Genomic DNA, 12,739 nt, shown 5'->3' with positions numbered 1-12,739 from the left:
TTCTTTATCTGAAATCGAAAAATCTTTATCAAGCATATATTTTCCACAAAAGACAGCTTCAACTGACATATTCAGAAAATACCACACAATCCCCTTACAGAATTCAGGGGAAGACAAATTCTTCGACAAAAACCCATGGCAGAGCCAAGTATACCAAATTAAATTCACCAACCTAAAGAAAAAATATTAAAATTAAATAATAAACGGATAGCCTGATACATATATACAAGCATTTTGAAGAAACTACAACGCCTACAAAACCCTACATATACCAACAATTCTTGGCAAATGTCTTGTTGAAACAGTTAATACCTACAAAACCAAATGAGCAAAAAGACGGGAGCTCGTATTTAACCTCTTGCCAACCGTACATCTAAGGGATTCAATTGCCCTGTAGAGGAGCAACCATCTCGTTGCAATAATTTCTTAACTGTTCTTCTATCTTGGTTCAGGGCACTGTCTAACATATTGTTATCCTTAGACGTTGCTTGTTGTAGATGGAGTAGTGCAACCATGCTTATGGCAAATAATGCAGCATTCCCAAAAACTCCACCTAATTTGTCCAGCTGAAGTGTTCTTTTGGCAGAATCTAGTCCAGAGAATAGAAGTCTTACAAAAATGTTTGAGCTGATACCTTTTTTCTGCATTGAATGTTCAGCAGGTGCACTTGCAGGAGGGTTCGAGATATTATCAGGACCGACAAAGCAAGTTGCATCTCTTACATTTCCCACAAAATCCATAGCCTCATCTATAACTTTGTATCGTTTCCCATGGTGTTCAGCTAATCTCAATGCAAGAACAATGCGGCTTTGCTCTAATCGTGCAAGTGCTGCATCCCTTTCTGCACGCTGCTGGATTTGCACAGTCTGACAATATAGAAAAGCTTAGTCTCATTAAGATGAATGAAAACCAGATAAACAGCAGACAAATCACACATCCAAATAGTAGCATAGAACAAGATGGCACTGATCGTAAGTAGATAGATGATTTTCCAAGGATATACATCTTATTGATACCCCATTTCAGAACATTGAATCAACCATAGATAACAAAAACAAGTTCGGGGGAGGGGGTGGAATTTTCTAAGGCCACAGTGCTACACAGCGTCACACAGCCAACATGAGCACTTGCTGATAAACAATTACATTGAATTGGGGCTCAAGCCCACGTAAACTAACTGCCAGTGAACGGCAATGTTAAAATTCCCTTTTGAACCTTCCTTCGCTATAAGAGGTAGGACACACAGATAATATCTATGAGATGACGAATTTAAAGATTTCAGGGAAAACTTTTACTCATAGATACAATACCAATACCTGCCGCTTTTTTCTCTTTTCCCAATCTTTTGTGCAATAAGGAAAGGTCTCGATTTCTCTTTGACCCTGTCATCAAGTTAAAGTCTTTTCAGCTGGGTTTAAATGCATTATAGGCAACATTTAGTTAATCAATATAGCTTCCAGCTTCAAACATGATTTCTCCATCATCTAACTGCAAACATTCTTCGGGAATTCTCCAAATCCATAGTTAAGTTATTCCAAAATTACTGTGTGGTTGCAATATAAAAATTTCTCTGATTATCATGCAACCATTAACCTTGGCAAGTAACCACCATGCACTACCTTTCCATCAAATGTTCTGGGGGAACACAAAGGTTCTAATTTCTAATATGTGTTTACATCTAGACCTCCCTGCTGTTTGCCTCCTCTTCTAAATAATATAGTCTATAGCTCTCACATAGTCGAATCCACACACATCAGCCCTTCCATGCTCGACATAAACGAGTATGTAGTAATTTGGGGTTTTGCATCAGAGTCCCAGAATGACACAAAAATTGAATGACAGAAAAGTGGGTATATGCAGGACAATAACATCCAAAAAAAGAATGATGCAACTGATGTTTTATATCCTACAGTATTACATTATCCACAATAGTTTATAGCAGAACAAGTGAATAATGTTACTATGAGTGCAGAAGGAAGCATAATGCGCAGGAACACCTTATCCATACGATTATAAAGAAACGTACAGTTTCAAGAGCAACTGTAGTTTAAGTCTATTAAAAATTAATATTTAGGATATGAATTATAAACCAACCCCCAAAATTTTGTTGAATGCACATAAAACAGACATAAGCAGCAATCCAAATTACAACTTTTCAAGCATAAACAACAACAGCAACAAATTATTTTAAATCCAAATTACAACTTTTCAAGCATAAACAACAGCAACAAATTATTTTAAATCCAAATTCAGTTCTCTTAACAAGCTAAAGAATTCTGTCCACAAGGGAAAGATAGAAAGTCACAACTCGTCCCTTAATCGTATTTTATATATAATGGGTACAAGCTAGCTACCTAACTTGAGTAAAGCTTTCCATATGAACAGAAGATAATCAAAGAAATCTAGTAATCAACAACCAAACCCAATCAAAAGAGTGAATGGCCATGCATTTGTTAGCCTCTGATGAACTCATGAAATTTTAACCTACAAGGCCACCGGCAATTTACTAGATCACATAGACTTTGCCAAAAGAAGAAGATAAATGCATAATGACTTATCCACATTTTCTTGTCAATATAGTAAACAAAACCATCTTTAAATGTTCCTTCCTTTCCGGCTTCCACTTTTAATCACTCATATACTTTGAACTACATATTGATGAGGAGATTCTCTCCCATTGTTTTATGTACTGAATATGCAAGATATCCATGTGGAAAGGGCATACTGGGCACATATTTCATTTTTCAGAACTTTATTTCAAGCCAACAACACACACACACAAACCAAAATTGTTTGTTTTCCACAGCTTATTTATCCTCAAAAAACATTATTACAATGGATCTATAACTCGTCATTCAATGTATCCACCAATTAAACTCATTATCTCATACCAATTAACCCATCCTTCAAACAGCCCTTAAGGAACATATTAATGTTAAGAAACAAGAGTTACCCCCATCTCTACTGCCAACAGTCATTCCCCAAACCCTTAAAATCAATGGGACAGAAAACATCAAAGCTAATCATACCCTCAATAACATTCACTGGCTCGCAGATATTGCAAACAAGGGAGAAAGTGGAAACCTTCGAGTCACTTGACTTAATAGTATAAAAGTAGGACACAAAAATCGGGGATGTCTACAGATCACCCATCTGATGTAATATAATCATAACAAATGCTATAAGTGTCGAGTTAATGAATCCAATCTAGAAAAAGTGTGCTGAACCACAGAAAGCTCTATCAGAAGGCCAACTTGGACAATCTTCTGGCACAAATTGCGCTTTTAAGAAGCCAAACCCAAGGAACCATGTCAGAACCTAAAGAAAAGGTACGGAGTTTCTAATTAGTTCAAGTTATGAGATTGGTATGGAGCTAACAGATGTTCAATAGAACAGTCACCAATTACTAATTACACTTCTATCCATCTATATACTCACTATCATTCAATATCCATAAGCACAAAGGAGATGCTAGTACAAAATTTACACAATAAGCATACTTGAAAGTGTAGAAGCTAATTCACGTATACACCTAAACTCCACTCGATTATTCTTAATAACCAAACTCAAGCAGCATATACAAAAATGCAATACACACTACTCATCCCTTTTTTTTTTTTTTTTAAAGTAAGACTTCCTATTCATTATGCAAGGAGAGACTTAACAGAAAGAGTGTACATTATTTACATTTTGGGTTAAATGAAGAAAGTTGTTTAAAGATGTGTATAATTAAATACTAGTAGCAAAAGATAGTCTTTTTTTACAATTTAATAGTAGGAAAATCAATAAAGAACACGCCTAAATGGAAGATTAATAAAGGACTAGGGTAGTACTAATTGACTATCCTCCCATTAATATCTTATTGATTACCTAACAGGGTCCAAGAACCACAATCCAGATATGTAACATTATGAGTAAGCGCCAAACCAAATCACCTATCAACTAAACACACAAACAAATAAAAACACTATATTAATTTCACAACAATCATACCACATACATTAGGGGGTTTTACTTAAAAAGAGAAAAAAGACAATCATAACAACCAAATGACAACAGAATCCAGCAATAATTTGGTTGCTACATCACCTGGGTTAGATTCATGAAATTATAAAACCAATTAAATAACTCAAACTGACTAGGCAATCACAAAAATATACACGAATACAGACAAATAATTCTCCAGGTGAAAAAACTCTACATTCATCGCAGTCGAAAATTGAGCTTAATTTCTAAAAAAATCCAACATATTACATCAACCACTAATTGAGCTCAATTTCTTACAAAAAAACCCAACATTTCACATTAAACCAATCGTTAAATCGAAGCCCGGAAAAAAAATTTACCCCAATGTTCTGGGTAACCAAAAATCCATCCCAATGGGTTAGCCCAAGACCTCGGATCGAATTCCGTCTACATCATTACCTGCGTATGCTATTCTATTCCCTAAATTATCCATTAAACATGATTCTGGGAAGAACATTTCAAACCCTACATATTACCCACCTGAAAATTTCGACATAATCTCTATCTAAACCTATCATTCTTATCAATTAACCTGAAAAATCAGAACCCATGTTCTATGAATACACAAACACACATCAAATGAAGCAAAACCCTACAATCTGGAGCTGAAAATTAACAATAAAGGAATTTCTCCTTCATTTTCGCAAACCAATTAAAATTCCCAGAAAATATGAACAAACTAAAAGCAAAAATAGAAAAAAATAACTAACATGGAAGAATTCGAGCTGTTCTTCGAGATTCTCGAGGGCAGAACGGATTGAATTAAGACTCTTAGCCTCAGCAATGGCGCAATTCTTATCAAAATCCTTAAAAAAAACAAACCCATTAGAATTAACATTATTGTAATCCTTAAAATCATGATCAAAAAAATGATTCTGATTCTGAGGCTGAGATTGATGTTTGATGTTATTGTTCTTGAAATGATTTTCATGGGTGTTTGAATTTTTGAGGGATTTAGTGGAATTAGCGAAATGGGTACGAGAAATAGAGTGAATTTCATCACTAAGTTTGTCATGTAAATCCCAAATCTTCTCTAAAACAGCTTCAACTTCATCCATTTCAACATCTCGTTTCATTTTCAGAGTCATGAAATTGGAGGGAAAAACAAGAGATTATTTGGTAAATTTTTGGGGGGAACAAGATTGCTTGTTGTTGGGGGCTAATGAATGAAAAAGAGAAAAGCAAAAGAGGAGAGAGAACTTCCAAGAGAACTGGCAAAGTAGGAGAGAGAAACAAGTGGTAAAAAAAGTGATGAGTGGAAATGGTAAGCACGTTTGAAAATTGGACAATATTTTTTGTAATTTTTGAGTAGTGTTTGAGAAGAGATTGTATGAACTATGAATATTCTTCTATCTTTATTTTTTATTATGTGGGCTTTTCAAATGTTTTGGCCACTTTTGGCAAAGATGTTGAAATAAATTGTGATTTTGGGTTTTGTCCGAAATAATGAAAGGTGGTGGTAGATTGGTAGTGTTGTTGTGGGAGAAGTCCTTGTTAAGTCATTACTCTATATACAAAATACAAGTAACATTATTGTGTTATGGACCCGGTTTCATGGAGAAGGATGGATGATAGCGAGTTTACGCACGCACCGGTTTAAGGAGCGTGCAGATGTTGTCGCCCTGATGTGAATACATAGTTTAAAGTTGGCCATGGGTTGAGTTACGAGTATATAGGAGTAAGTGTTGTGTCTTCGTGTCCCGTGCTTGTACGAGTAATGTTTAGAACGGGCTAAGAATTAGTCGTGTACTCGTGTTGTTCAATGCCTGTAACAGGCTCGTGGTATATTAGGTCATTTTCATATCGTGGTCGATCATCTCTCGTGCTGGCTTAGCCCAAACCATACTCTAACCATGATAGATCGATAAGTATGTATTCTAGGTCTCTAGGGAGCGGAACATTATTGCACGACTCTAAAGGTCATCCTATCACAAGACCATGTAGGATTGTAAAAGTTCCTAAATATACAATATATCTGAAGTTTTCAACAATATATAGATGAGTTGTGTAGTTGTGTAAAGGTAGTGTTTTGGATCTATATATTTTTTTCAAAATTGTGTATGTTAAGTTTGTTGACGTTTTTGTCTTCTTTATAAATTATTAAGTGGTTTAAATAATTAAAAATCAAAATTATCTATAAGCACAATCCAAACATATAAAATAAATAGTTAAGTTACCAAGTACTTTCTAAAGAAAAAAAAATACTGTTTATAGGATGGAAAATGTAACATACAATTTTCCAGAAATTATTAAAATCGAGTGGCATAATTTTGTCTTTGTATTGCCTCGACTCATAAGTCACTCATGTGCTTAATGTTGTGTAAAATAACAATCCGCACGTTGCAACCTAAATGAGGGCAGCCCATCCACAGCCCTACATACTCGAGCATTAGTGCATTACCACTAACTTATGATACGTCTAATAGTACAACACCCTTTATCAAAAGAGCCACTCAATTCTTGTTGTTGTCCATTCTCTGTGCACCTTATACTTAGCATTCTCTAGATTTCGACCATATATTATAGTAGATTTGTTTCGAGCATGTTTTAGCTCCTACGCCCACCTAAAATAATTATATTATCAGACATCCTATACTAGCTAAATTTCATCATATAATCATATATTCTGTAGAACCTAGCCACTAAGGGTCTGTTCTCTTCAGTTTAATTCAATTCAGTTTAGCTCCAATCAGTTCAGCTCAGCTCAGTTCTATAAATCAGAACAGGCCCTAAGTGCCCATCCTATGAAGTCATAGGTTTTTAATTTGTGTACATTGTACTACATACACTTATGTTATCTTAATTATAAAGAATATTATCAGCATTATCAAGGACATATAGTTCATTCAATTCATAAATATATTGTGTCGTGATTTTAAAATTGGGAGTAGATTTTTTTTAATGGGAATACAATACACAATCTCTATTCTATAAGCTACCTCTTAAAAAATTATAAGTCTCCTTATAATACCTTAGATGCCCTTATTTTTAAGGCTCTCTTTTAAGTCATCATGCTTATTATTTTAAAAATAACAACAAAAAAATTGAAGGATGTGGCTATCCTAGTTATTGCCATTTTTGTAGGATCTTGATTAGATAATTTATAATTGACCAAAATTTCCTTCTATATTGTCAAAAATTTAATTAACAATTTAATTACATGGACTAATACTTCAAAAAATAAAAAAAAATAAAAACTTATTTCAACAACTCAAGTGAATAATCCTTATTCCAAAATAATTGTCAATTTCAATTCTTGAAATCAAAATTTGACTGTTAATGATACATGTATATCTTATTTTCTCAATATATTCATTTTATCATGTATAGCATGCATTGTGGATATATTAGAATTCGGTTAAGGGTTAATTTGCTATTTTTGAATGCTTAATTTATTAATTTATATTGTAATTTCTCCCTTTTGAATTCATGAATAGTTTCCAAGAGTAATAATACATGCGAATTTTGAGTTGGACATTAGTACAACCCATTAAAAGGATGTTTTTTTCTTACCTCTTTTTGGTAATAATGGGTGGCATTCAAGTAATACTATATGTCTACAAGAATATATTCTGTTTTATGGAAGAAATTGCAAGCTTGATGTTAATTGGTACTATACCACTACATTATATTCAAATATATATATATATATAGTACATTTACAATTTAATATATATTCTTTATGTACCACAATAGTAGTTTTCCCTATATATGGCTCTATGTATAAAGAAGTAATGCACTAAGATCTTGCACATACATTCATACACTATTGCAATCCAAAATAATGCAAGTATAGATCTTAAATATAATGGCTTGCAAAGGAGAGGATCGGAGAGGAGATCGAAAATGTGTGCGCGCATGCGCGTGTATGTGCGCGAGGGAAGATGGCTTACATGAAAATGAGAGTGATACGTTGAGTAGCCAAGGATGACTTGCCTGCACCTAGGTGTAGAGAGGGTCATTAATTGATGCTCTCTAAGAGGTTTTAGGCAGTCTCCTTGGCTATCTTAACTGCCTCTCATGTCTCTCATGCTAGCCCTCTTGACCCTTCTTCCTTTCAATGGCCAAACTTAATAGCATATTGTCTCAATATTACCTTTAAGGTACCATATACTCTCTCCTATTTCTTTTGTTCTTCCCATTAAGAATCTTGGCACCGTTCATAAGATAGATACCCCCTCTGTCCCAAAATAATTGACACTGTTAAACTTTGCACACATGTCAATGCACTAGTTTCACCTTATTTTAGCATAAGTAATTAAAGATATTAACGATCGATTCAAATAATATATCGATAAACGTGAAAAGGAAAATGTTGCAAGTTGAAAATACAGAGGAAGTATGATTTAATTACACATGATTATCAAGACTCAGCTCAAGAGTAGAGATGATCGTTAGGCGCGCGGGCTGGGACGAAGCCAAAAGGTAAGCCCACTAATCGGGCCGTGCTGGATCGGGGCAAGCTTCAAACCGGAAATTTGTGCTCAAATCCGCTCAAAATGGTCGGGCCGTGTTTAAAAAAACAACTAAATATGCATAAAAACGATTTTCAAACTCGCTAAAAAAAATTCGGGCCGAAAAATTATGTCCAAAACCCGTCCAAAATCGGGCCGGACTAACTTTGATCACCTCTACTCAAGAATTAAAATTTGGCCTCTTTGGACAAAAGGTTGGTGTTAGTGTAACAATGTGACCTTAATCTTGGTGAGATATTCTCTAAAATTGCTATTGTGTAGAAATGGTCAAGGCCACGGCCTCAGACTGGTTGATGCTTCGCCCAGCCCGGCCCATATGCAATGTAAAATGGGTCAATCATATTCAAGTTCTCGTATATTTGGGTTAAAGAACTCAAATTAAGCCGAATTTTTGGCATTTTTATTGCACTAATACAGAGAATCATTCACGACGAAATCAAAGATATATAATACTATACCAGATTACTAGATGTTTTATTTACTACCTCCGTTACATATTATTTGCAACGATTAGATGTTTATGTCAAATCGTTACAAATAATATGTAACGGAGGTAGTATTTATTTCTTTTTTCTATAAAAAAAACGAGTATTGTAACATGTCAGCTAAAGGTATAGATTAGAATGGTTTTCTATAAGTGTGATAATTAAGGGGATGTTGCAATATAATAAAATGAAGAAAATGGTAAAATTGGACCATCAATTTTCGTTGTCATAAGAGAAAATTGAGAATAAAACTAGCTTCGTTTTTTTTTTTTTTGACATTATTTACACATTGTACGTATTTCATTTGTTAATTTATGTGTAAAAACAAATATAGTCGTGTGAGATACATGGAAGACCATTTCTTTTATATGGAAAGAGATCACAGATCAAGGATTCATACACAAGTGAAATCAACCTTATTAGCTTGCTGATAAAAAGTATTTACAAAACTCTAACTTTTTATACTCCTATTGATAATTGTATATGTGACTTTTCTATACGTACAGAGTATATTTTATTCACCAAAAACTTTAATTATATAATCTTTAGCCCCTTAAAATTTTGCTATCGCATAATAACACTTTTCAAAATCTCTACACCCATTAAGGTTGATAAGAAGAAACACTCAATCGAATACTTTTGTTTATAAAAGTAATGCCAAAACACAATACATTGAACATTGTCTTTGCTGCATGCTACAAGATTGAGCAAATCAAACTCAAAAAAGTCAACTTCTTATTTACAAATTAGGGCTAATGTTCGTTGAATTCTTACTTTCTTAGTCATTTTCTTTTCTATCATGCAAGATCACTTTTTTGGGGCAGATTCGTTACTCGACATGCTGTCCACGTTAAGATAAAATAAAATGGAATATTTTGCCATTATGCATGGCTTGCCATGCAATGCAAATAGTAAGAATTAAATTTAACAGATATCATGAAGAAAAATGACAAATTAAAGAAAAAGATACTATAAGATAAGATCTTATAATATATACTTGCATTATACCCATTTTGGTGGGCTATATATAGGAACATATTGCACACAATACTATCATACAAATTCAAAGATAACTAAGTACTTCTCCTAGAATGTATTGCATAAATAATGCATGAAACGATCGTTACGATTTTGGTGGTGTCATGAAGAAGAGAAGGCCTTACATGAAGGTGAGAGTTCGATAATTGTTTGGTAGCCAAGGATGACTTGCCTGCTTTTTAATCTTTTGGTTGAGAGTTTTCGTTCTCAACCAAAATTGTAATTGCCAGGCAGTCTCCTTGGCTATCTTGACAAGCTCTCATCTTTCATGCTAGGCTTTTCTCTTCATTATACAAGCACGTACCATATTAGTGCGCGAATTAAGGTAAGTCAAATCCTTTTTTTCATGTGAAATGCAAGGGAGTATATTGTAAATAGATTAGCTGGATATTCAAGACGATAAATATGAGTTGAAAATTCCTTTAATAGGGGTCTACTATGGAAATTTAATATTGAAAAAAAAAACACATCTAATAATTTGTATGGTTATAAGGTTTCAAAAAAAAAAATAAAAAATTGTATGGTTATAAAATATTGACCACTTCAATTAAAATGAAATGTTACAGTGAATGATTGAATATTAATTAAACATGTAAGGTTAAACTATGTTACCTATGTTCTACTTCGTCAATGTGGAAACTGGAAACGCTATACATTGCACGTAAATGGATGAATCTACGACGTTTGATATACGATAAACAATACACCATAACGTTTATAAATTCAACCATAACAACAAAAAATTACACTCGATTTATTGGGTTCTGTTGATATCCAGTGGAAGTGTAACAACGAATAACAACATACTTACGTACGTACGCACTAATCTCTTAGCTAATTGAAGGTAAACGAAAAATGGCTTCAATTCTATAGTTATATGATACATGTACAAGACTACAAGCTAATGGCTAATGTAGAAAAGAGAGTCAAACCTTAAGATCAAAAATAATGGAGATATATTTTTAATGGCAATCAGTCAACCAAATTATTATGATCATATCAATAAACTACATTTTACTGTGAGCTAGTGTTTATTTTTGATTCAATTCATTTTTCAACGTAAATAGAAAGATTGCGGTACGGTGGTGTGACTGTTTTGATGGACACCGTCCAACATAATTAAAATTTTGTTAGAGATATGAGATAATCAATATTAAAGTTTACATTGAGTTGTGTCTCATGGCATAGAGTTAGTTGTCTAAAGACGACCAATTAGCTCTGTCATGTCACAATTTTCAAAAGGGCAAGTACTTTCCTAGGTCACATGCCCACTATGTTAAGTCACATGTGAGTAAAGTGTTGTCTCGGAGTGTAAAATTGAAGAGGAGTACTAGGATATGTATTGCATATTGAAGAAAAGAGAAATATATATCCACTTTGTAAAGCTAAGGGGCTAGCTACTCCCTTCATTTAATTTTGTCATATGGTTTTGAGGTGGAATCTCCTTGGACTTATAAAATGGACACCCGTGACGGCTGCGGCCTAGGTCTGTTTATCATCATGCCTTGTCAAACAAAATTAGATTCCATATACAGGCCACGACATGAGATGCATGGTAACATGTTGTATTTCAGTTCAATTCAGCTCATCGGATCTATCTTTAACAATAATAAATAACTTAGGGCCTGTTCTCATTGACTGAACTCAGCTGAACTGAACTGAACTGAACTGAACTGAACTCAGCTGAACTGAACTGAACTGAACTGAACTGAACTGAACTGAACTGAACTGAACTGAATTCAGCTGAACTGAACTGAACTGAACTGAACTGAACTCAGCTGAACTGAACTGAACTGAACTGAACTGAACTGAACTCAGCTGAACTGAACTGAACTGAACTGAAATGAATATTTTATAAGAGAAGGAAATTAGGAGCTGAACTGAACTGAACTGAACTCAACTGAACTGAACTGAACTGAACTGAAATGAATATTTTATAAGAGAAGGAAATTAGGAGCTGAACTGAACTGAACTGAACTGAACTGAATTGAGCTGAACTGAACTGAACTAAACTGAACTGAACTCAGCTGAACTGAACTGAACTGAATTTCAACGTAAGAGAACAGGCTCTTAACCAGGGTTGTCACAACTATAAAAACGAGAAACTAGTTATACATTGTAGGTTGATGTGGCAACAATAATACTTCCTTCATGTAGTTGTTATTAGCTACTTCTAATGTGAGTTGTAAGACTAAACTTAGGCCCTATTCTTTTGAGCTTATGGGCAGAGCATAGCAAAGCAGAGCCGAAAAGAGCAGATTTTATTATTATTATTATTATTATTAGTAGTAGTAGTAGTAGTAGTATTATTTTTAATCAGAACAGAGCAAATTGAAGTAGAGCAGCTCTAAAGAACGGGGTCTAAGAATATGTGGCTTTTAAATGAGGAAGATTTTCATCCACATTATAAAGGGCTTCAGAAATGTCTCTTATCTTTGCTTAGTTTGGCACATCAAATTAAAAGGAAGTCAATATGCTTGTATATGTAGTATTATTGTACAAAACATAGAATAATTGTGTAACAAAAGTAAAAATTAAAGTTATTTATCAGCAAATAAGAAGCCAGTTTTTTTTTTTTTTAAAAAAAATTATTTTTATTATTTATTTTTTTGTTTTTGCTTTTTCTCTTGTTTTAAGTTTATAATAACTCTTCCTCTTCTAGGAGGAATATTTCTCCTTCGAAAGACAGGGTTTTTCTTCTTTTTTTTAGGAGGA

The 12,739-nt window shown here is 33.8% G+C and overlaps 1 protein-coding gene across 2 annotated transcripts; it reads right to left on the bottom strand.

Moving 5' to 3' along the window:
• Positions 1 to 5,431, bottom strand: LOC145609039 (plastid division protein PDV1-like). 2 transcript variants are annotated; one of them, XM_081664610.1, is made up of 3 exons: positions 4,737 to 5,431; positions 1,317 to 1,382; positions 1 to 866 (listed from the first exon to the last, which is right to left on the bottom strand). In XM_081664610.1, exons 1-3 carry the CDS (start codon positions 5,112 to 5,114, stop codon positions 351 to 353), a joined length of 960 nt encoding a protein of 319 aa, XP_081520736.1. In that variant the 5' UTR covers positions 5,115 to 5,431; the 3' UTR covers positions 1 to 350. The 2 variants fall into 2 exon arrangements, with proteins under 2 accessions (XP_081520736.1, XP_081520737.1); XM_081664611.1 differs by lacking the exon at positions 1,317 to 1,382 and having other exon boundaries at positions 4,737 to 5,425.
• Positions 5,432 to 12,739: the final 7,308 nt, after the last annotated feature.

This window comes from Chenopodium album, chromosome 23 (genome assembly GCF_948465745.1).
Source record: "Chenopodium album chromosome 23, dcCheAlbu1.1, whole genome shotgun sequence".
Taxonomy (NCBI): Eukaryota; Viridiplantae; Streptophyta; class Magnoliopsida; order Caryophyllales; family Amaranthaceae; genus Chenopodium; species Chenopodium album.
This window is presented reverse-complemented; position numbering and strand designations above follow the sequence as displayed.

Bases quoted from the DNA above. Each gene is read 5' to 3' on its own strand.
- LOC145609039 (XM_081664610.1), bottom strand. From the start codon at position 5,114: ATGACTCTGAAAATGAAACGAGATGTTGAAATGGATGAAGTTGAAGCT. The intron at 1,383-4,736 runs GTTAGTTATTTT...ACTTGATGACAG, and splicing joins AACAGCTCGAATTCTTCCAT to GGTCAAAGAGAAATCGAGAC. The intron at 867-1,316 runs GTATTGGTATTG...CTATATTGTCAG, and splicing joins AAAAGAGAAAAAAGCGGCAG to ACTGTGCAAATCCAGCAGCG.